Genomic DNA, 26398 nt, shown 5'->3' with positions numbered 1-26398 from the left:
GATCACATATTTATTTGTCTCTTAATACCGCGCAAACCAAATGTGATATAAATATCATAAGTTTTAATCACAGACATTTTTCTTGGAGATTTTCCGCAGTAATCGTTACATTTCCTAATCGTTTAGTATAAAAGAATGAAACGCGTGCCGTAAGATGAACAATTACCCTTATTTCATACTTTATTATATATGATTAAAAATATATATTATATTATGTACACTTATGGCTGAATAGTATAGTACTATAGCGCACGGCTGCTGTCGGCTCCCGGCGGCGGGCGTCGCGTTATTCGCAGCATCTGGCAGCCTGCGTTGTTTTTTTCTTTCCGGCGAAACTATTGTATTGATTCTAACCTGTATTCTTTTGTCCCGCAACCGAATAAGTTGAAGTTTATATTTTTTTTCCCCGGGAGCTCAGAATTTCATAAACACCACAACAACAACAACAATCGCGGTTCTCGCCGTACAAACGAACACGACGTGCGCATCGCAACTCGTTTCCCCGACCCCAGTCGCCCGGTTCACACCACTCGTGGCCCGACACAAAGTTCCCCGTACCGTCCCAGGGCGGTTCCACCAATAAGCTTGCAGCCGGATTTTTTTATTATGATCCACCGTAGATAATCAATACCTACCGACGCCGACGCCGCCGAAATCTCGAACTCTGGCCACCCTTCCGTGAATCATTGCCAGCCGCGTCTCCGTGCCCTATGGACCCGTCAGATAAAATGGTTAGTAAATGCTGTCCGCGAACTCGTTGGCCGACGCGCGCGTACGTTTTGTCCTCAGGTCGGCTAGCTAAAGTTTGGTTTTCGCGCGCACGTAAGTCCGGCGTCCGCAGCGACGGCCGATGAACGCCACTGCGACGCATTCCTCTAGTAACATTATGGTACTTTGAGACTTATTATAGCACCTTACCGTGGTACCTGTCCGAGTTTTCTAAGCGAAATACCAATATCTGTTTTACCTATAATAATCTCGTAGTCCCATTTTTATGTGTTTATAATTCCCCTTTGGCCTACACTTACAATCAATTCTATGCCAAATAAGTTAAACTAAAATACTGAAATGCTACATTGCTTTTTTAGGCATCCAAAGACACGATCGTGAAAGCAGAGAAAAATCCAGATTCTGGAAGTGATTTTGATGACGACGATGATCCAGACAAAACTGAAGTTCCGGGTAATTAGATTACATTGCAACGTTTCCTGGATTTCCATTTCCTCCTTATTTTTTTTTTTTTTGTCAATAAAATAATTTTAAACTGTCCTTATTATTATTGTATTTTGTATGAAACTTCTTGTATATTCATTGGATTTAGGTATAACATCCTTATAGAAATGGTTATCTTTCTGACCATCAAAATATAAACAATAATATATTATGATAGTGTCTGTACATATTCAAACTATTTAACCTAATCACAAATTAGAATAGTACCTATAATTTATTTTAAACAAGTAATAGCTTGATATGCTACCTGTTCAAAAATAAAATCAATCTCAATTAAGTTATCCTCGTTTTATTTTTATTCAACAAATATCACCCTGCTTCATCTCTGCGACACTTGTTTGTTATTTAAAAACATTGAAATATTAAATAATATTAAACACAACATTTTCTTACCAATAAATAAAATAATAACTATTAATTTTTATGTTTAAATCATTAGAGTTTTGAATATCAAATTCTTTAATAATTTCATATTTTCATTAGCCACTGTTCTATCTTACCAGTATTGTCACTTTATGAAGGTTAATTCTTTCTATTAGGCCCTTGTTTGTCAACCATGGTTTTGATATTTTTTATAATCTTTTTATTCTAGCTTTTTGTCCATTATTGTTGATACTATCACAACAAATATTTAGGTAGCTTATCAATAAATAGTTTTCATATTTCAAGTTAAATGAATTTTTAAATATTTTAAATATGATTTTGATACCTGAAAATGAATACAAATCATTAGAATTTTATCTTTACAACATTTTTAACTTTGTAGTTTACTGATTTGCAAATTGATATGAAAAAGAAAAATTATATTGGTCTATTTTCTTAATTTTTAATAATTATTGTGCCCGTCTGATTGTATATTCTATTCTATTTTTATTATTAATTTAAAATTTAAACTGTCAAGTAATATGTACAAATTAACCTAAATGACAATGAATACAATATTGATTAAAATAATAATACTATGAAATATTATTTTTAGTAGCTAATAAGAGCGCAAATAAAATGAATGTTATTTTTTAGGAGACCTATATTCTACTATATATTTAACAATAGGGAAAAACACATTTTTATGATGAAATGTTTATCAATGCAATGAACATTCTAGACATACCTTTTAATGCATTTCAACATTTTTTTTTCTTATTGCATTTAATGCTTCATTATCTGATCTATGATTTTTACTGTTTTGGTTACCTATTTAAGTTTGTTTCTAAATTTTTTTATGCTATTAGTGAATAACAATAAAACTGTAAAATTAAAAATATATGTAGTTACCTATGAAATAAATTATATATTGAATGTTGGTATAATAAAAATGTTTTTCTTGCACCCTTTTACACGAGGTTAAAATAAAATACCCTGAAGTATTAAAAATGGGTTGGAAATAAACTTTATTACAAATTAGTTTAAATTATGAATTATAAATCTACTATATGACTATTTATTGATTATTAAAATAAACCTATACAATTATAATATATTTCAAATTTTATAAAAAAGTAATTGTTTTATTGATTTTTATTATTAGGTGGAGGAAAAGACTTGGCAACTGCAGCTACTATTAAGTCAACCTTTGTCGATGAAAAGCCGCCTAGTACCAGTATTAATACTAATTTAACCAAACCTTTAGAACCAACATCTAAAATGAATGCAAATAATATGGGTAATTCACATTTTACATATTATGATTCTTTGTAGTAGGTGTATGTCGCATAATTATAATAGATTCTGAAAGGAGCAAAAACATGTATTAATTTTATAACTTTGATGTTGGTTCAAAATTAATGATGTTAGAATGTAATCTTAGTGGTGCTATAATTATGAATTAGTTTGCTTTAAACATCATAGTCTTAGTATGAACGTGAAGCTAACTAACCTGTATTGGAAACTTGCAATAATATCTAATTTTTTCACAAAATTGTACAATTTTAAACCATAATTCTGAAAATGATTTATCTGTTGTCATATTTTGAAATGACTCAATGATTAGTTATAACACAATTATTTTGGCAGATTATTGTCTGTACTGAGTATGTATTTAACTTCTTACAAATCTCTTAAAACAATTAAAAAATTATAAATTTACATTTTATAATATAAATAATACCTAATGCAATAATAATGTAAGATAAGATAAGGAAAATAATAATAATACATTTTTAAAAATAAAATTTCTTTTTTAAGACTACCGATATTTAAAATCACAATGACATGGTACCCACGTAGTTGCACCTCTGGTTATTACACTACTGTTGGGAGTAGAAGCATTGTCATACTTTAATTTAGCAACTTTTAAGATCAATAATTTAGTTAATAATTAATACTAATATATACATATATTTTTTTTTTGATAAAGTAGTATCCATTAGTTTTTTTTTAAAAAGTTACAATAACGAATAAAATAAAATTTTGTTATATTGTGAAGTACATAATTTAAAATATAGTTTCTATACAATCTTCATTTTTAAATTCTGACAGTTAAATTCATCATAAGTTTCTCTAATAATCATCCAAACTAATAATTTACAACTAAATGTTAATTCCGATTTCTTTTAATATAATTTATAGTTTTGCAATTATTATTTGAAATCTGAGGTAATATGTTATTAATTTCATATTAAATGTTACCACCTTTGATTATTATTATTTTGTTAATTTTTATTAGGTATGCTTCATAATACATTTTTAATTATAAGAAAAATTATCGAAATTTCATTATTAATAGTATGATATACATATTTAATTTATAACTTAAATAAAACGTTTATTTTAGGCTATGCAAAAAATATGGGTGGTATGAACAATTGGATGGGCGCCATGATGGGAAATCCTTTTATGAATTTGGCACAAGGCTCTTCAAATATGAATAATATGATGTTTCCTCAAAATATGCCTTATCCAGGAATGATGCCTCCTAATATAAATCAAGCTCAATTTTTACAAGGTATTTAAACTTGTGTATATTATATTTAATACTTTTTTTTAATTATAATTAGTTAAAATGTTGCTTTTTTTGAATTGAATTTATAAATAATTAAATCCACAGTTAATGAAAGTAATTTTTTTTATAATTAGGTATGGGTGGTGGTGGATCAGCTGGAATGATGGATGGGAATGCTGCAACAAATTTTCTTTTACAAGCATTAATGAGTAATGGTGGCAATAATGCTGCCTTGATATCACAACTACTGAGTTCAGGAGGACCTGCTGCATCTATGCTGTTACAAAATATAATGCAACAACCATTTACCCAACAAAATTTTCCAATGGCACCTAAAAATGTATCTCCGTATTGGTACAATCAATCAATGAATAATAAAGTAATTAATATTTTTAATGTAATGCTATGTAGTACAAAAGCAATATTTAAGTATTTTAAATACTAGAAATTTATATATTTATTGGTTATTATAGCCGGGTCCACACAATGATAGTAATATGCGATAGTTCCTTTCGTTACAGCATACTTTTACCGTATAAACTCTACATTATTTATTATCACACTATCTTACTTATTCACATTCCAATATCATGCATGCATGATAGCCACTATCATGATTTTCTATCATTTTTTTATGTATTCAGTTTAATTAACTAAACCACTGCCACAAAAAAAAAAATGTATTTGACGGCTAGATTATGTGTAGAGAAAAGTTAATAAATAAGTAATGTTATTAACCTTTAAAAGATACTCTTATATGTGTATCAAAGAAAAAAATTAGAAGCTTGGAGGGAAGCTAAAAATGTTTGAACTTAATCATATTAGTTATTGCTAATTATGATAGTAAGTTATAATAATAATATTCTGTCTCTTATTATAGATGCCTAGTGGTGGGCGTACTGGAGAAGATGAAGAAGATAATGAGGATGAGGATATGGGAGTTGCTGAGACATATGCTGATTATATGCCTTCCAAATGTAAATACTATAAATTGAACTAATTACTTATAAACATATTAATCACAATAACATTTTTAGTAAAACTTGGTAAGAAACATCCTGATCCAGTAGTGGAAACAGCATCATTGTCAAGTGTTGAACCTGCGGATGTGAAGTATGAGTTATCAATTCCAATGGATACCATAAATTCTGGATCTCTTTCGGCTCTTCAGTTAGAAGCTATCACTTATACATGCCAACAACATGATCATATTTTACCTGATGGTTCAAGAGCTGGTTTTCTTATTGGTGATGGTGCTGGTGTTGGTAAAGGTCGAACAATTGCTGGATTAATATTTGAGAACTTTGTAAAAGGTCGCAAGAAAGCCATTTGGGTTTCAGTATCTAATGACTTGAAATTTGATGCCGAACGAGATTTATCTGATATTGGAACAACAAATATTAAAGTGTATTCTCTGAATAAGGTACTTTTGTTATTTTTTTAGATTATCTTAAGACTTATGTTATGTTTTTACATTTGTTGTAGTTTAAATATGCCAAAATTAATTCTCCAACAAATGGAAATGTATCTAAAGGAGTTATATTTTCTACTTATTCGGCTCTCATTGGTGAATCAAGTGGTGGAGGAAAATACAAAAGTCGCTTGAAGCAATTGTTGAACTGGTGTGGTGATGATTTTGATGGAGTTGTATCCTTTTACACATTTTTGTTTTTTATTTTTATGCATTATTTACGTAATGTATCCTAAGTTAATTAATATAAAAATACTTTTTCCTTAATTGTAAAATCAGATTGTTTTTGATGAGTGCCACCGTGCTAAAAACCTTTGTCCAACAGGATCTACAAAACCTACAAAAACTGGATTAACAGTACTTGAGCTACAAAATAAATTACCCAATGCTCGAGTAGTTTATGCATCAGCTACTGGTGCTTCAGAACCTCGAAATATGGCTTATATGGTGCGGTTAGGTATGTGGGGACAAGGAACAACATTTCCGGAGTTTCTTGATTTTATTAATGCAGTTGAAAAACGGTAATAAATTATATTCATAAACATCAGTGTTAATATTTAATAATTATAATTTGTTTTCAGTGGTGTCGGTGCTATGGAAATAGTTGCAATGGATATGAAGCTTAGAGGCATGTATATTGCTAGACAATTAAGTTTCCATGGTGTATCTTTTAAAATTGATGAAGTACCGCTATCCCCAGAGTTTACTAATGTCTATGACAATGCTGTAAAACTGGTAAGTTATTAAATTTTAATCATTTGGTTCTATATGTGTATATTTATAATTAGGATCAACACTAATATATGATTGACATGTGCTATGATGTGTCTTAACAAAATTAAAAGTATGCACTATTAGTTAAAATTAAAAAAAGTATTATAATTTTCCAGTCATAGTACTGTATGGAAAATACCTTAAGTTACCTAAGCTACTTGATAATTTTTTTTGCCAGTTAGTGCACAGCTTTTTCTATTTTTTTTTTTTTGGGGGGGGGGGGTGGAATTTTCCAAAAACTGAATATGCTATCATAACAAGGATTGATTCAATCAATTTTCTATTTTATTTTGATATAATATGATATGATCTAAGCAAATAGCAATATAGATATTATTTTGTATAAGTATATTATCATAAAATGGTTAATGATTTTTTTTTTTTTAAATCTATGGAACCTTGGGATGATATGACACCCTAATCCTCTACCCGTGAGAATGCCTCTGTAATAAAATAATATTCTACATGCGACATCCAACGCCTTTTGGGGATATTTTAATCTCAAACTTTATAATATCTTTAAAAATAATACAATTCTAAGAGGATACTATACCAGCATGTGTTATCTCTGTCTTACAAATGCACAACATAGCAAAAACTGTTTTGTGCAGGAAAGACCCGAGAAAGCTACAACCATAACTAAGAAATGATATTTTCACCACAAAAAAAGAGAACTTTAGTTTCACAATGTTTTTATTTTTTTGATAATGATTTAAGTTTGAAAAATTTGAATCATATAAATGATATCAAAAATATAAAAACAATGTTGCACAGTCAAAGTTTTCCTTTTTGTATGTTGAAAATCTCGTTTCTTAGTTATGATTGTAACCTTCTCGATTTTTTCCGCGCAAAACAGTTTTTGCTTTGTTGTACATTTGTAAGACGGAGACAGCATATGCGGGTGTAGCGTCCTCTTAAGAGTTTTTTTTATAAATTATAAAAAAATATACCATTATTTGAAATAAAAAATATAAATATAAATTTGGATTTTTTCTTTCAGATAATAAAATAATAATTAAAATCTGACATTATTCCTGTGAAGTCATTTTTTTCGATATAACACCCCTCCTTCACCCCTCTTAATAGGTATCAGGTAGTAGATTAGTGGAAAAGTATTATAATTAAGGTGGCAACTAAAATATAAAATTTATTTTTCAAATTTTATACAATTGCGGAAAATTTGAAAAACTGTCACGAGGCCCACAATTGTAATAACTGATGAGCAGCTAGAATTTTTATTTTAACATAATATCATTATAGTATTTAATATTTATAATCAATGATAATATTACCTATAGTGATTTCCACATTAAATAGCAAAAAAAAATGCATGGGTCTCGGAGACCCTTGTCTAAAGCGAAGCTTTTTACGACGATTTATTTAATTTTCACATGCACTGTTATGATATCGATTGTTTAATACCAACATAGTGCTGTGTCGAGCCGGGTTAGATACGACCTGTATGTCGTGTGTATCTTAACAAAAAAAAAATTGTATTTTAGAAGTTATAAAGAATTACAATAACTAAGTGTCATAACGTTTAATAAATAATTTGTTACTTACAGAGTATAACCTTAATATACCCTTTATATAATATTTTATATTTTAAAAAATAAAACGAAAAACTGCAGTCGACGATGATAGTTGCACGTTGATCTGCAATGGCCTAGCGCCGTGTGTAATTGTTCGACTGTCGCCAAAAAGCGAGCTGGCTGCTACTGCGCACCCGGGGAGACAGCGTAACTATGTCACGAGCAAAGTAGGAAATTGGGCATTGTTATGCAATTTAATACTAAATTTTTTCATACTTTGGCCGGGCATTGTAGTACGAGATTGCCCGGGCAAAGTGTACCTCGCCTAGATTCTTCAAGTGGGCAAAGTGAATTAATTACTGCTCACATTTATGTCAAGTGGTATTTATACGTAACAATAACATTACAAAACTATTTTTACATATTTTACATATTTTATTCATTTGATACCACAATTTATAAGTTACGAGATACCTATCTAATTATACGCAATATACGCGATGACGACTTCTGATAATACAAACCGATCTATAATTTTAACGACAAAGTGATCATATCGTAGGTATACAAAGTGTAACTGAAAGAACTGACAAGAAAAAAAAATAATTTATGCTACTTTAACTTATGACAAAAATTGATAAAATTATAGGATTAGTAAATAGTTTTAGAAATATACCCATGTTAGCAAATTTCCAAAAATAATATTATTAAAAATCTATAGCGTTCTAAATTAATTTAATCAAAAAAATACTGGTATTTAAAAAATTCTAAAAAAAGAACTACTTGATTTAGATAAATGGTTTTACCATCCAAATAGTTCTTATAATCAGATTCACAAATTAACTATTTTGAATTTATTCAAAAAAATTTAAATCAAATTTAAAATTTTTCATTTTCGGTATTAAAAAATAAAAATAATTTTTTTTTTATTACCCGTGTAGCGCAAGTGGCTTTAAATTATATATGTATATAAAAAAAAATTTCAAAATATTGATTAAAACAAAAGTTATTGTAAAAGTCAGTTCTATCTGTTACACCCTGTATTGCGCATTAGCACGAACAGTATAATTTGTATAATCTAGATAATATTTCATTATCTAATCATAAACTACCTATTCGAAATGGAATGATCATTATATTGTCACAACGTTGCATAGAGACCGTCATTACTACTGTATTATTATGTAATAACAAATATCAATCGGTGTTAATGCAAAAAATTTGGTCGTCTTTGTAACTCAAAGTGTCATAATAGTTGTATATGTGTTAAGAAATAAAGTAATATAATGCTATCTTACGTGCCTAACATTACTTTTTAGTAATAATGAATTAAATTAAAACTATTTAAATAACTAATGAATAATATTTGTCTTGTTCATGTCAAACCACTTTTAGATAAAAAAATATGAATTCTTCAGTAGTAGGTACCATACTGGATAACAGATTTAAAAACTATTAAAAGACAACTACTATTTAAAGAGTCTATTTCAATTTTTTTTTATGATTTTTAAAAAATGAAGTAAATTGTTTTATTTGATTTTTATATAATCAATTCTTAACCTATAGTGCCCAGAGAATGTTAACTTATTCCAACTTTGCCCTCGTAAAACGGGTATTGTGCACAGTGCCCAATTTCCTATTCTTCCCTTAACATATTATACATATTATTCTTCTTCTTCTTCTTCTTGGGTTAATCGGCCGCTAGGACCATCCCGTCTCACAACCAATTCTCCAGCCAACTCTATCCATTGCCAGATTCTTCCAATTTGCTCCGCCTCCTAAGTCTTCTATATCCTTCTTAACTACATCTTCCCACCTCAATTTTGGCCTTCCCAAGGGCCTTTTTCCTACTGGATTCTGTTCCAGCACCATCTTTAGTAGAGAGTTCCGGCTTCGCATAGCATACATATTATATGTAGAGGATGTCCCCTGAGGATGTACTCATTAGCCGTAGAGAGGAGGAATTCGCCGCCCGGACAAAACTGGTTTTTTGATGTTGTATCTATTAACTTAAAAAATTATTAAAAATCATGAGATCAATGAAAATAAAATGTTGAAAAGTCAAAATTTTCACAAAAATTAACTATAAAATGGCTATCCTCAATTGTTTCTAAAATAAAATTAAAAGATTACTTCAACTTTTTTACCAAACAATGTAATTAAGTTTAAAAATAAAATATATGTAGTCATTGTCTCTGTCATTGTCTGAGTCTAATAAAAAAAACAGATTCATGATATATTTATTATCTCAGGAGATATCGCAATGAGTAAATCCTCGGAGGACACCCTGTAAATATATACTCGCAGCAGCCTGATTATTTTATGAATTATTATTATTATTGGCTGTTTTATATCTCATTATTATATCGTAGAATAAACTAGGTCTAGGCTGCTAGAAACCACTCGAAGATTGATACATTTTTATTTTTTATTTTAAAAAAAATATCTACAGACAAAAAAAACATATTGTTCAGAATCTGAAATGCAAAGTCCCAAACTGAACTAAAACTATTAATATTGAAATCATTTTAGTATTAAACTGAGTAATAACTCAGCTTGCTTTGGATCTATTCATAGCATAATACAAAAAAATATGTTTATGTTTGAGGTCTTAAACTCTATCTATCTATATATATATATATACTTTCATCTTTTTTAGTGGGTGGATGCAATGCATATGTTTCAAGAGGCAGCAGAACTAATTGATGCAGAGAATCGCATGAGAAAAACTATGTGGGGTCAATTTTGGTCCTCCCATCAAAGATTTTTTAAATATTTGTGTATTGCAGCAAAAGTTAAACATGCAGTAGATGTGGCTAGGTATATTATACTTAAGAAATTATTAGTTGAATTATTAAGTATTTTAATTTTAATTTTATAGAGAAGCAATAAAACATGGAAAATGTGTAATTATTGGATTACAATCTACAGGGGAAGCCCGAACTCTTGAACAACTGGAAAAAGATGATGGAGAGCTAACTGATTTTGTATCCACTGCAAAGTAAACAAAAATCTTTTTTTATGAAACTTCTATACCTACTCTGTTTACTACAAGATTAACCTCTGGTCACCTCTGATATGAATATTCCATGCCTCTTTTTGTATCTATTTTTGTCATCTTTTGTTCCCGTCATTCATCTGAATTCGACAATTGCTTTACTAAATTAATATTATAAGATACAAGCTTTGGGGATGTTGGGAAAAATTTAAGTGATCCAACATCATAACACTTGTATGTTACTCACATAGCACCTATTAGTAGTTTAACTATTTCCTGAGCCATACACAGGGGAGCCCCCCCACCGTTGGTTATTTTTAAATTTTTATGAGTATATGTTGTTTGTTTATGTTAAAACTTAAAACTTATCTTTTACATGTTTTTTTAGAGGTGTTTTACAGTCTTTAGTTGAAAAACATTTTCCTGCTCCAGATCGTAATAGAATAAAAAAACTACTAGGAAATGTTGGTATCGAATTAAAACATTCCAAACATCATAATGGTGATTCTCAAGGACCTAGTGGCTCTAGTGGAGGTGGAGAAAAAAGGAAATCAGGTATTTATTTATTTAGGTATAAATGTTTTATTTCCCTGGATTTCTAAATTAAATTAAATTTTTCTAATTTAAACACTAGGCCGTCAAGCATCTTCAAGACATGTAAAACGTGCCAAAGATTCTAGCGATTCTGATTCAAAATCTGATAATGATGATTCTGATTTTAAAATGTCAGAATCTGAGTCTGAAATTAGTGAAGAACATAGCGATGATTCTGAAGCAAGTAGCGACTTTAATCCATTTGGTGAAGATGACACTGACAGTGATGGTAAATTAATTAATATTATTATTATTGTAACTTCTATTTTAATAATATATTAAAATAAAATTTTACTTTAGAACCTTGGGCAGCGGGTAGAGCAAAAAAACGTAAAAATAAAGTTCCCGCTAAAAAGAAACAAACGGCAAAAGACAAAATCCATCAAATTGTATTAAAGTCAAGCATGGCCAATAATAGCCACCAAAAAGATGCTATTGACCGTGCTTGTAGTATGAAAGAAGAATTGATGGAAAGGATTGAAAGATTAGGCGATAAATTGCCACCAAATACTCTTGATCAGCTAATTGATGAACTTGGTGGGCCTGAAAATGTTGCTGAAGTAAGTATTAAAGAAATTATTTTATTGGTTATCAGATTTTTAAATTATATAAATGTATAAAATTAGATGACGGGAAGGAAAGGTAGAGTTGTTCAAACAGATGGGGGTATACAGTATGAATCTCGTTCTGAAGTTGACGCACCTTTGGAAACATTAAATGTTATTGGTAAATATTATTATTTATATGAATTAGTTAATTGCAATTTATGTTAATAAACTGTGAATTAAATAAGATAGTAAGATCACTCCATAAAACGTTTATATTTGAAACCAATTAAATAGGTATACAAAACAAATTTAATTCATATTCCTCGTGCTTCCTATATCCATACCAATCTTCTTTTATTTTGTTAAATTATTAAATTATTAATTCATGTAGTTAAGTATATTTGTGTAATATTAATATCAGTGGTGAAGCGTCATAGGAGACAAAGAGACAACGTCTCCCCACTTAGAAATTAGAACACGGGACGAATAAATAATTATTTTGTTTTATAAAATATTTACAAATGTAAATTTTATTTTATATTATAAATATGATATATTATGTTTCAATATTTGTTAAAATTGGTTTTTCATTGTACAATTATATAATTCTTAAAATAGATGAGATGTGCACATTATGGCCTTGCGTATGGGAATGCGATATACGGCCATTTTAAAATATGGTATTATATCTAATAGACGTTGTGACGTAACGTCTCACAATTATGGGTGCGCGGGTACAGGGGTAATGCTTATGTGACCACTCACCTAACCACTCACTATTTACACTCCACACTATGAGACGCGTCTCGCTGTTCGTAATTACCTCAGTCCTCAATATTTATTATTGACGTCACTGTTGCATTGTCACGCTATCGTACGTCTTACGTGTTTCTTAATATTTATTGTTTTATATTGTAATTTTTACTCACGGGCCATGGCTGATGATTTAATTAATGCCATTTTGAACGATAGAATTATTAACTACTCATACAAAAAAAATGTGTACATTTGTTATTATATTAAACTATCATTTTAAGGAAGTTGTTACAACGTTACGTTTTAATTTTTTTTATTTTAATATATTGTTTCACTTAGTTTTTAGTTTCTGAACATTCATTTCTTACTGCAGGGATTCTCAAACTTTTATAAACACTGTACCCCTTTCTATCAATATATTTTTTTGGGTACCCCTTCTTAGTTACTAAACTAAAATATATATAAAAAAATTTAAAGTCTTACATACGTTATTATTTCATTAAGATTAAGTTATTAAATACTAATATAGATAGAAATTTTAAAAACTATAAGCGTTCATTTTCAAAGAAATTAGTGAGATGGGTGAGCTTGTTTCTGTTGACACATTTTATCAATATTTGGTTCTAATTTAATTTAATACGATCTTATTTAATATTTACATTTGACACAAGTTAAATTTGAAAAACCTCTTTCACATAAATAAGTGGTGGAAAATCCAACAAGAAATTTGACAGCAGTGCTAGACAGTTCTTTTTGTTCCTCTCCAACAATAACGACACGTTCGCAGTAATGACGCAAGATTTTATATCCGAGCGTAGACGCGCCACACGCATGACACCTAGCTTAACGTCGCGCTTTTATAATTATATATTCTACTGTCTCCTACTCTACTTGGTATAACGATAGCCACGCTTACTCAGTCAATGACGAAACAAACGGTTAGATACGCTATACGGTATCGTTTTGATTTAAAATTCACAAATGTTACCTTGGATTTTAGAATATTTTTCTTTATTTTAATTTAAAGGTTTGATGGCCAGACTTGTACCCCTCAAAAAAATTCGAGTACCCTGAGAAACACTGTCTTACTGTATAAATAAAATAAAAAGGGGGAGTCTAGGCGTATTAGTGCAATTTTTTTTTTCATTGTCTCCCCAACCAAAAACCTCACGCCTCGCTACTGATTAATATTTTGACAAATATATTGAAAATCATAAAAGTTATAAAATATTATTCTAAATTTAAAATTTTATTTATTTATGTCAATTAGGAACTGATAACAAATGTGATATATATATCATGATAAAATAACATAGTTTGATAGCAATTTAGTGATACGTATACTCATTACCCCGCAGATCATCAGTATTCAATATCTAGTTTTCCGCTTTTCATTAGTAATCATGATTAATATTATATTATATACGTGCATTATAAGGTAAACGAGATACAAAGATTTGACAATATTTCAGAAGCGTGTTATTTTGTCATGATATATAATATACTCTTCATTAATACCAAAACTAGATTATAAATATAAAACTTAAAACCGTTAATATATTTATGTAATAAGTTTTATTTGTATACAAATAATGAAAATCACTTGTCGTTTTTATTTTAAATTGAGTGTCATTGAATAACTAGAGTCGTCGTAGTAATAGACATTGAAAACATGTTCTAGTCAAGTTCAAATACTTTTTTACAATTTTTTTTTTTTATTCTAATGCACGATGGCCTAACTCGACTCTTATATTATAGCAAAAATAAATTTAAAAGTTAATATTCATCCCTAATATTTATTTTACATGAATATACATTTTCAAGTACTCTAGTAATTTTTAAATTTACTGCTTGAAAAAATTAAAGTTTAATTCTGCTTGTTGTTATAATTTCCATTAATATTTTAGTAAAATATTTTTTATCTATTTAAATTTAAAATAGAAAAACAAAGGTTTATGGATGGTGAAAAGGATGTAGCTATCATATCAGAAGCTGCCAGTTCCGGTATATCATTACAAAGTGACCGAAGAGCCCGAAATCAACGCCGTAGAGTACACATTACCTTAGAATTACCTTGGAGTGCTGATAGGGCTATTCAGCAATTTGGTCGTTCTCATCGTTCTAACCAAGTTAATGCTCCAGAATATATTTTCCTAATATCAGATTTAGCTGGGGAAAGACGTTTTGCATCTATAGTGGCCAAACGATTAGAAAGTCTTGTGAGTATAAATGAAAAGAAGTCGTTTATATTATAATTAAATGTTTATATTTTTTATTATCGCAATAATTTAGGGTGCTCTTACGCATGGTGATCGGAGAGCAACTGAAACACGTGATTTATCAAAATTTAATATTGATAATAAATATGGCCGTGCTGCTTTAGAAACCACAATGAAAACTATTATTGGTTATGAGAGTCCTATAGTACCACCCCCAGAAGATTACAAAGGACACTTTTTTGAAGGTATTAAAAAGTTTAAAAATAATAATTATAAATGTGATTTACTACTTACTAAATGTCTTAAATCACTGGTTATTTAATATTTTGCATTATCATCAGTGTTTTTTTATCATATTTATTCTATATTTTTATTATTTGTATTTGTATTTTTTTTTTTTTTTTTATTATAAAAGCCGCTAGTACATACTATGATAGCTTGACAATTACATAATTATTTGTATTTATTGTTTCTATATTTTCTAGTTAATTGATACCAATTGTTTTATAAATTTTAAAATTGTTTTTTATATAAGAGTTTGAAATTTAAACTGTTGATCTTCTTAGTTCAACATTTTATTTATTAATTTTTTGTATTCAATTATTTATTATTGCTTTAAAATTTAACATATCTATTACCATGACCCAATGCTCAAAATTCTATAGAAGCGAGTTCCATATTTCTTTTTCATTATTTCAAGAGTATGTCGCACCTGCATGTGTTGTCTCTGTCTTTTACACATACGACATAGGACATTTTTGTTTGCTAGTTTCAATAAGGCACTGTCCGTTTTGATATTAGAGTGAATTATTTAGTGAATTAACCCATTATTAAACTTGTAGGTAACAACATTATCTGTGTTTTCTCGCTTGTTTTTTACAATATTTTAATTTTTAAGTGAGATGAGTTTTTTCAAATATTAATATTTTACATACTGATAACTCACCTTAAAATTAAAATATCGTAAAAAACCAGGAAGTTAACACAGATAATGTTGTTATCTTAAAATTTGATAATGGGTCAATTCACTCTAATAACAAAAATGACAGCACCCTATTGAAACTAGCAAACAAAAATTTGGTGTGTCGTACTTGTGTAAGACGTAGACAACACATGCTGGTGCGACTCTCTTAAGGGAGGGTGAGTTGTGATTATTAGCAGATGCCTTACTATGCTTATATATTTTATACCAGACATATTTTGCGATAGTTCCTAAATGCTTTGAAAAAATAAATGTTTTACAGTTATTTAACATAACTAAATTTAGTTAAAAATAAAATTAAAAAAATTGTTTTATTCCTATAGATGTCGGTGGTGCTCTTGTAGGTGTTGGTATGATTATCAATAATGAAGCCAGTCCTGGTAACTTAACATTAGACAAGGATTACAACAACATAAGCAAGTTCCTAAACCGTATCCTTGGTATGCCAGTTGAGCTTCAAAACAGACTGTTTAAATATTTCACCGATGTACTACACCATATTATTACGCAAGCAAAAAAATCTGGTCGCTTTGATTTGGGAATCTTGGGTATGTAACCAACTATTTAGCTTTTAATAACATTTATTTAATATTATTTCATTTTTTTTTTAGATTTGGGTACTGCTGGTGAAAATGTGAAACGAGTAAAAATGTATACGTTCCTTAGAAAACATGCCACTGGTCAAGCTACTACTGAACTTCACATTGTACATGTAGAAAGAGGCATGAGTTGGGATGAATCTATAGAAAGGTGTAAAGAAGCCAAAGCACCTACTGAAGGATATTATCTTTCACATCAGGTAAAAATTGATTTATATTTTTATTAAGTGCACTGTCATTACATAACATTTAATTTAGATAAGAAACAATAAAAGTACTGCAGTACTTGCTTTGTTGGCTGATAATAGTGCTAATAAAAAAGCCGAAACAACAAAATCACCCTCTAAGAAGGACATTATGTTCACTATATTCCGTCCAAACACAGGATTACAGGTAAGATAAATAAATATGTTAAGACTACACATTTTCATTCAAAAATTTTATATTTAATTTATTTAAGTTTTAAATATCAATCATTTTGATATTATTGTTATATGTTTAGTTAAGGCAAGAGTCACTGAGTGAACTTGAAAAGAAATATTTTAAAGTAGAGTTATCTAAAGCAGAAAAACACTGGAAAGAACAGTATGATTCATCTGAAACAGTTTGTTCACATGCCTATTGGTAGTTACATATTTATGAATATTTTTATAAATACAATTTCTAAAAAAAAGATATAATTTTGTTTAGGCGTGGCAACTGTAAGCTTGTTACTGTTGGTCAAGATTGTGAAGTAGGTTTAAGACGCCGTACATATAATGTTTTGTCTGGATCAGTGTTAAGTGTATGGAGTAGAATAGAAAATGTATTATTAGCTCGGACAGGTTCTCATCATAAGATGCAAGTTGTCAGGTTAAAGACTGCAGAAGGATTAAAAATAGTTGGTATGTAATTTGATGTTTTAAATGTCTCCAATTTTGTAACATCAATGGACCTGCATTAAATAATATTTAACATATTACAGGCACTTTGATACCTAAGTCATGTGTTGAAGCATTAAGACAAGATCTAGGTGCAGATGCAGAAAAGACAGAAGAACGCGTTTCTAATTTATAAGTAAAACTTGTATAAACTAGAATGTTTATAATTTAGATAACTTACTTTCAAAGGAATTATGATGATCTAATTTCAAGGATGTAATAAAATTCCTGTATCTTAAATGTCCAGGAATAATCCCTAATTGAAATTGATCCTTTGATTTCTCAATATTTTTTCTGAAATTTGACAGAACTGACGACGGCATTTTGTTTATTAAAAATGTTTAATTTTTTATTAAAAAAAAGAAAAATGAAAAAAAAACTTAGTCATCCTTGTCAATATTACGATTCACATATAATTTTTTATATTTATAATTTATATTATAAAATATTGTATTCTCTATAATGTGACTATTTAAAATCCCACCATATAAATATATATTTTCTTTTGTAGTTTATATTTTCCTTAACCTAGTCTCTTTTATATCTTTATCCTCTAGCACTTAATGTAATACTACTTAAATTACTACTTTAGTGTTTAATGAAACATTCATTTTCTAAATTGAAAAACTTAACTTTTGATTATAATTAATTATCAGAACAAATTATATTTTGGTGTGACCAACACTTAATTTATAATATATAACAGTATTTCCTATCACTATGCTTGCAAAATATAACATTTTCCATTTCTTTAGTGTGGTAGACTGGTATTTTATTGATTTATTATATTGTTTGTATTTATAAATACTAATAATATCTTATCATTTTAACTGTAAGAAATACTAAAGTAAATTAATTAATAATTATAATTGTTAATTTATAGTTTTTACGTTTTAAAGAGTGCAGATACGTCTTCGTTTTCAATGTAAATTACATTACCTACACATTTTATAATGCTAAAGTATAATGAAAGAATAGTTTTTATAATTTGTTAATTAGAATCGAAAATTAATTAATAAGACTTAATGATCTATTCATCATTAGAATTAATTTATTTTAAAATTAGATTTCTCAGGAGTTTAAATTAATTAAAGTTCTGTGAAATTTTCTCCGATTTTATATATTTTTTGTTACTGAATTTAGAACATAAATTTTAAAGTGTATCATCTCAATAGTATTAAGATAGTTTGATAATATTGTTTAGTAAATAACAATAAGTTTGTAAATAACTTAATTATAAGTTAGTGTGTAGGTAAATTTTATGTAGTCCTATAGTATTTCCCTTTTACTTCAAGAGTAATCTCTTGTTATGATTTATATAGTTACCTCAACAATGATCAGATGGTATCGTATTTTTAAATATTTTTTAAATTTTATTCCTATTGAATGACTTATAAGGACTTGCGTTTTTTTTTTTTTTTTTTTAATATTTACCTAATATCTAAGACATTTTGAGAAAAATATACTAGTAATTGGTGTAATTTAATAAAGCAAATGGTTTAAGAAAAAAAAAATATCCAGTAGTAATTAATTTTATCTCTGAATTTTATGTTTTAATTTAGTTTTTATGATTTATGTAGTAAATATTTATAAAATGTTCATATTTACTATCTAACAACACTAATGTGCTTGGAAATACATTAAATGTTGATAAATAATTTTAATGTAATAAAACTTAACATTTTATATTAAGTTAAGTTTTAATAGAATATCTTTTATAGCCAGGGTTAGGTTAACCTTTTTAGGAAGTTGATCACCTATTATTTTTTTTTTATGTCCTGGCCGTATTTGTAATAAAAACACGGCTAACGACTGAAGACCCCTGTTTTGAATAAATGTAAATTAAAGAAAGACTTGTGGATAAATTTCTTTTATTTACAAAAATTATATTTAGGTGTATTCTCTTTAACTTTGGTTTCAGTTTGTATACAGATATAAAGTAATTTGCAATGAATTTTTATAGGATATTTAGTTTTTTAAGATCCATTTTTGCTATAATTGTAATTTCCATGGACGAAAAAAAATCACTTCCATTATATTTGAATGAACGATGGAACTAATGTACACTTAGGGACCCACTATATCTTCAATCTGTTAAGCACATTGACAATTTTGGAAAATAATTATTCTTCTTTATTTTATGGTAATACTAAATTTGGTTTGCTAAAGAATTTTTCTTATATTGCGATTTGCAATGAAGTTGAAGAGTTAGTAGTTTTATTTGGAAAGTACCTGTTGTTTATTACAATCTTAACGGGTCTTTACTTTTTATTTCTAATTTAATACTTTGTACTTAAAATTAATAATATTTTATGTTTCATCTAAACATTCTAACTGAAGGAATTTGATTGTTGAATGACAATTGATAATAAAATATGAGTGGTTTTAAACATGATATTTAAACGTGTTTTCGTGGAAGTATCGAAAGCAAATGGTTTACTAAATATTGTTTTAGCGACAATTTCGTCGAGATCACAGGATGGATGGAATTTAATCTTGACGTGTCAAAACTGTTTACTCATGTTTGCTCCTATCACTAACCAACTTTTTTAACAGTTAACTAAACCACAGGAACTAAAAAAATTAAATGGTTTTCACCAGCTTCAGATCATAGGGAAACAAAACACCAATCAGCTGATCGAGTGTCGCTTCTATATTGTTCTATGGTAGCGCTAGAACATTCCCCCCCCCTTCAAGCACTATAACTCGAGACCTTAAAAGGCCCGTTGATTTGGCTTTTCGTATTCGCTTCCAGACTTCCTGTCCATTCTATGTTCCTTAGATTTTAGTTACCTCTATGAAAACATTTTATGTTCTGTTTTTTTATATGGTATTGACATAGAATAATAGTTAATTATTAATTATTCTATGGTAGTGTCGGTAGTGATAGATAGATCATACTATTGTTATCAAATTTCATATTATTTTTGATATTATTTATAAGTGATAAGGTAATTAAATAATAATTGATAAGAGTGTGTCAAAAATATAATGTTTTAAATTCCAGAATCTTCTATTGAATTCTAAGATCTCTTTCAAAATTTCACTCTTGGCGCACTCCCAAATATATTTATTTATATAAAGCTCATGCATTGGCTTTTTACCTTTTTAAATCTGAACGAATCGCTTTTAATCAGTTTACGTTTAAAATCTATTAGAAGTCGCAGTGTATAATGTCGGGAGACGTTACAAAAGACGCAATTCTGTTGAAAGAAAAAGGCAATGTGGCATTTAAGGATGGAAATTGGCTAAAAGCTTTGCAATATTACACTTCTGCGTTGGATCTACTGAAGGAAAACATTCGCGATAAATCGATATTGTACAAAAATCGGGCTGCTGTGTACATTAAGTTGGGTGAGTTTGAAAATGCAATTCGTGATTGTAGTGCATCATTGGACATAGTTGCAAATGATCCGAAAGCATTGTTCCGCCGTTGCTGTGCTTACGAAGAGCTTGGAAAATACGAAGAAGCATATATAGATGGTAAGCAATGTTTGTCCTCTGATCCATTAAATAAAGAAATACAGCCTGTTTTATCAAGATTACATCCAATTGTACAAGAGAAGGTGAGAGAAAATGCTCAACTGTCGAATAAAATTGAAAGCATGTTCAAATATGCTTTTAAAATCGAAGAGAGTTTAGAAAAACGTACTACAGCTATTAAAAATTTATTGGTTTTATCTAAAGAATCAAGTAGTGGAAGTGCTGGTTTGTTGAAATCTGGTATTGTTAGCAAAATTAAAGGTCTCTTAAAAAATGATCAAAATGCCGAAGTACGAATAAATGCCCTGAGAATATTTGGTCAACTGTGCAAAAATGATGAGACTCGTACTAAGCAAGTTTTGGTTGAGCTTGGTGTTCCTTGGTTTATAGATGCTTTAAATACTGAAAATCAAAACGAAATAAACGGTGTTACATTCATTATACAGGAAGCACTGAATAGTTTAACAGGCATGTCTAACACATTAGATAGTTCTCCAAACGAAGAAAAATGCACAAAGAACTCTAAAGAAATAGATGCTATTCTGACTTGTTTAGTCTGTTCCGTGGACCGTCATTCTATTAATAAGTTTGCAAGAGATTCCATTATAGAGATATTGACAAGAAATGTTCATTTTAACAATATAAATTGGGCTGAACGTTTAATTGATATGAAGGGATTACAGAGATTGTTGGAAGTAGCTGCTGAACTCATTGAAACCCAGTATGAATCAAAAATGGAAATCACTGAATACTCTCATACTAACGTTTCAGTTTGCTTGTCAAAAATATATGACAACATGACCTGTGATAAATCCCGGGAGAAATATGTAAATGCTGTAAATGAGTTCCTGAAGGAAAAGCTACTAGACCCAGATATAGAATCTAAAGTCCGAGCTATATCAACCATAACAGTATTGCTTATGGGTCCCATAGATGTTGGAAATTCAATTATATCGAGAGATGGTATGTTTTAAATATTAAATTAATTAATTTTACAATGCATGTCGGTGTACCTATTTCAAGTATTAATATATATTTTTTTTTGGCAGGCATTATTGAAATGATTCTTACAATGGCTACAACAAATGATAAAGTACAGCAAAAAATTGCATGTGAATGTATTATTGCTGCTACATCTAAGAAGAGTAAGATTACGCCAATTGTGAAGCAAGGTACCCAAATACTAAAAAACCTGTACAAGAGTGGTGATGATGATATACGCATTCGTGCACTGGTTGGCTTATGCAAACTCGGCAGTAGTGGTGGAAGTGATGCTTCAATCCGTCCATTCTCAGAAGGCTCTACTCTTAAATTAGCCGAAGCTTGCCGTAGATTTTTAATACATCCAAATACCAATCCGGATACAAAAAGATGGGCTGTAGAAGGGTTATCTTATTTAACATTAGATGCAGAGGTTAAAGAAAAGCTAGTTGAAGATCAAGCAGCATTGGTAGCCATTATGGGGTTAGCTAAATCAGAAAAAACATCAGCGATGTATGCTCTAGTATCAATATTTGTCAATTTATGTAATGCATATGAAAAACAGGAGGTTATTCCAGAAATGATTGAACTTGCAAAATTCTCTAAATGTCATGTACCAGAAGACCATGAACTAGACGATATTGATTTTGTCAATAAGAGAATTATGTTATTATGTAAATATGGTGTCATAACAGTCCTTGTACAACTGTCCAAAACAGAAAGTTTAAACATCAAAGAACTTATTTCGCGACTATTCAACGCTATTTGTGTTCTACCAGAAATCAGGGGAGAAGTAGCTAAATTGGGAGGTTTAAAATCTCTCTTGGAACTTGCTCATTCAGGTACACCCAAAGGCAAAAGACAAGCTTCTCAAGCTCTAGCCAGAATAGGAATTTCCATCAATCCAGAAGTCTCTTTCAAAGAACAACGTTGCCTAGAGTCTGTTCGGCCATTCCTTGGTTTATTGCACCCGGACTGTACAGCATTAGAGAACTTTGAGGCAATGATGGCACTTTGTAACATGGCGTCTGTGAATGAAAGGGTACGAAAGAAGATATTAGACACTGGGGGTCTGCAGCTCATAGAGAGTTATTTATTTGAAGAACACCAAATGCTTAGGAGAGCATCAGCCCAATGTTTTACTAATCTTATGATGTCTCATGATGTCATAAAGATAATTGAGGGTGAAAATGACAAGTTAAAAATGTTATTCTTGTTATGTGAGGAAGAAGATGAAGATACAGCATTAGCTGCTGCTGGAGCAGTTGCAATAGCTGTGTCAAATAGTGTACTATGCTGTCAAAAATTAATGAAGTTTAACAATTGGGAAGAATCTTTGAAGGCTTTATTAGCACATCCCAATAATGCGATGCAGCATAGAGCTTTAGTGATTGCACATAGTTTAATAGGTACCGACAAAAATATTGCAGAAAAAATTTTTGCCACCGACATCATGGAAGTATTGATGGCACTATCAATAATAGAAGACGAGAAGAAAAAAGAGATTAGAGAAATGGCCTATAAATGTTTGAAACTAGCAGAAAGTTTGAAACTTATAAAAAAACCCGATTTTGAAGAAGAATAAATTTGTGAATCAGATTACATACATCTTCAAATATCATTATATTATTAACGGGAAACAGACAATTGGCCCCAGTATAAAAATAAATGCTGTATACAAACAATCGGTCCTCATCATAATATTATACATAGACAACACTAAACATACCACCATAGACACTTTCCATCATATCTTCTAATGTTTTTATAAATAATTTTATGAAACCTATAAGCTATAATGACAAAAAACATTTTATCTATTTGTATTTGTTTTAATGTTAACTTTACAGAAGATGAGTTTTTAAATTATTGGTATAGGTAGTAATACTAATACTAAATATTACTATTAAATATTAATGAAAATTTTAATAATTATTATTTGAATTATATTAAATGTAAGAATGTTTTATGTTAAAAAATATTTTGTATTTAACTTTTAAGCCGGGGACCAATTGTTTGTGTAAAAATGTATGACTATGGTCAATTGTCTCCGCTTACGGCTTTTCTTCACAGGGGCCATTTGTCTGGGGATCAATTGTCCTATATCCATTATTAACTACCTATGAAATTCAAACAACTATACTCTTTTTCACGAGAGAATGGGACCGTGTTTCAAACAAAAATGGTTGCCGTCACTAATCCCTTAACAAAAAACATAATTATGGTTGTTGACTGTGTGGAGGAGATTTCACAGGTGAATGAGCCAATGGAGCTCATTCAACAGGCACGAGATGGCCCCATTCTCTCTTGAAAAAGAGTAGGTTATTATCAATTATAATATTATTATTTTTATTAGTATTATTTAATTATCATTGATGAAATGATTTTATATGTATTTTATCATTTAAAGTACCATATTTATTATATTCATTGTGAAAATAATATGTTTTACTTTAATTGTTTTAAAAATTGTAGTACAATAATACAATATTATCTTATATTGTAATAGTTTAATTTAACAATATGATATTTCAATTGTAAGTGTATAGCTAATTTGAATTATATAATATTTACAGGGTATACAACAAGAATAGTTTTAATATGTATTAAATCTTAAAGAAAAGTATTATTCTTATACTCAATATCTTAATATATGAAACACTGCCTTCTAGTCATATAAAATTAATTACATTTTGTTCTATACTTAACTTTTATTTTATAAATTGTTTATGAATATTTTAGGAGGACCCTGTACAGACATTTGTTGACTTTGTCTTACAAGTGCTTAACATAGAAAATTATAAGCTCAGCAGATCATGTTTTGCTCTGTCTAGTTAAAAATTAGAATGAATAAATTTTATTAATTTACCTCTTATAAAATTTAAAGGTAAGTTTATTGAGTTATGAGTATTATAAGATATACAAACAATCTACAATTTTAAAAATACTTATAACTCGCTTTAAAATAAAAATCCTATGAGATGCCTTAGATAATATTTTATATGAGGTCAATTCACTCTAAATTTTAAACTAATGGAGCTAAACGTGATCTGCTGAACGTAAAATCTGCTAAGTTACTCACTTTTAAGATAAAGACGACAAATATCTGTGGCATCCTTTTTACATTACAATGTAATAACTAATATTTATTTATTTTTATTACTTACCAAAATATTCTTTTTGATATTTAAAATGTTAAACTTAATTTTTACTTAAATTATTCTAACCCTTTATTTATTAATGAGAATTTTATTTAAATAAATTAATGTTTATATACTGTTACTTGTATTCTTATAAAGTTATATACAACCATGTTGTTTACTAGCTAATTAAAAGTGTAATTAACTATTATAATGTTATTACTTATCATAGTGTTATTTTTGTCTCCTACCTATAGGCTATATGCCTATATTATATAACATTATTATTATGTTTAAGATGCGTCTTAAGAATTTTGAAATACCTATTTAGGCAGGTAAACATATAACTTTTTTTTCAGAGTTAGATAAGGAAAAAAAATTTTCAAAAGGTCTATTGTAAACTGGTCCCTGTTTATTTTCGGTAAAAATGATTGTATATTTGTATGTACCGTAAATTATTGGTAAATTCGGCCAGAATAAAAATAAGAATCCCAGATCTTCTCATATCTAATTAATAATTATCTTATGACATTTTTGAGATCCATTTAACATTCCCTATTGTTCTATGCTATAACCTTATAGAGCCTAGACTCGTTATCCTCCAAAATATCGTTTTATTTTCATTTTCATAATATTATATAAAAAGTATGGAAATTCGTAATTGCAGAATTGAATTATATAATTAATGTATATAAGCGTATTACATTTAATCGGTGAAAATTATCAAGCCTAAGATATAGTATATCATGTTCTGTGGGGGCCAATATGGTTCACAATATTGTCCTTTATGGCTTTATTACCTGTTTGAAATTTTCGGGCCGTGTTTATAACAAAAAAGATACCTAATCGGCTAATCAAAGGCACGGTTTACATTTGTCCGGATTAAATTTCATTGGAAAATCTGCACTGGCTTACAATTATTTGCTTTAAGGGGGCTGCAGCAGGTTTTGTCAAAAATTAAAACTAATGCAGATTTGACTAATCTAAACATTAATTTTGTTTGTTATAATGTTTTTCAATATATTTAAATCCCGTATCATAAAATAAATCTTAAGGGGGCTGGAGGGGCCTACAGTCAATGAAAAAAATTGACTTTTAGACCAATAAGCTAGACAAAACTGGAAGAATTTGGTTTGACAGATTTTAATTTTGAAAACGGATTATGATTGATCGAGGCGATTTTGAATATTCCAATTATTGTTAGTGTCATAATGAATAATATAATTA

The 26398-nt window shown here is 29.0% G+C and overlaps 2 protein-coding genes across 3 annotated transcripts; both read left to right on the top strand.

Annotated features, from left to right (window-relative positions):
- The first annotated feature begins 348 nt into the window (after positions 1-348).
- LOC100159469 (protein strawberry notch) lies at positions 349-18967 on the top strand. Of its 2 annotated transcripts, none has more exons than XM_001942689.5 (24): positions 349-731; positions 1089-1182; positions 2762-2896; positions 4007-4177; positions 4309-4553; positions 5055-5151; positions 5212-5597; positions 5660-5821; positions 5925-6166; positions 6227-6380; positions 10611-10771; positions 10833-10952; positions 11338-11504; positions 11584-11772; positions 11844-12103; positions 12170-12269; positions 14789-15066; positions 15140-15311; positions 16372-16596; positions 16660-16847; positions 16906-17040; positions 17150-17271; positions 17338-17531; positions 17612-18967. In XM_001942689.5, the coding sequence occupies exons 1-24, from the start codon at positions 711-713 to the stop codon at positions 17701-17703; spliced, it is 4110 nt and encodes a 1369-aa protein (XP_001942724.2). In that variant the 5' UTR covers positions 349-710; the 3' UTR covers positions 17704-18967. The 2 variants fall into 2 exon arrangements, with proteins under 2 accessions (XP_001942724.2, XP_029347047.1); XM_029491187.1 differs by lacking the exon at positions 349-731 and adding an exon at positions 764-889.
- A 1570-nt stretch (positions 18968-20537) lies between these two features.
- Positions 20538-23868, top strand: LOC100168363 (protein unc-45 homolog A). The gene is made up of 2 exons (XM_001942746.5): positions 20538-22013; positions 22100-23868. The coding sequence occupies exons 1-2, from the start codon at positions 20741-20743 to the stop codon at positions 23614-23616; spliced, it is 2790 nt and encodes a 929-aa protein (XP_001942781.1). The 5' UTR covers positions 20538-20740; the 3' UTR covers positions 23617-23868.
- Positions 23869-26398: the final 2530 nt, after the last annotated feature.

The sequence above is a fragment of the Acyrthosiphon pisum genome, chromosome A3, assembly GCF_005508785.2.
Source record: "Acyrthosiphon pisum isolate AL4f chromosome A3, pea_aphid_22Mar2018_4r6ur, whole genome shotgun sequence".
Classification (NCBI taxonomy): domain Eukaryota; kingdom Metazoa; phylum Arthropoda; class Insecta; order Hemiptera; family Aphididae; genus Acyrthosiphon; species Acyrthosiphon pisum.
The sequence above is the reverse complement of the archived record's forward strand: the minus strand, read 5'-3'. Positions and strand labels throughout refer to the sequence as shown.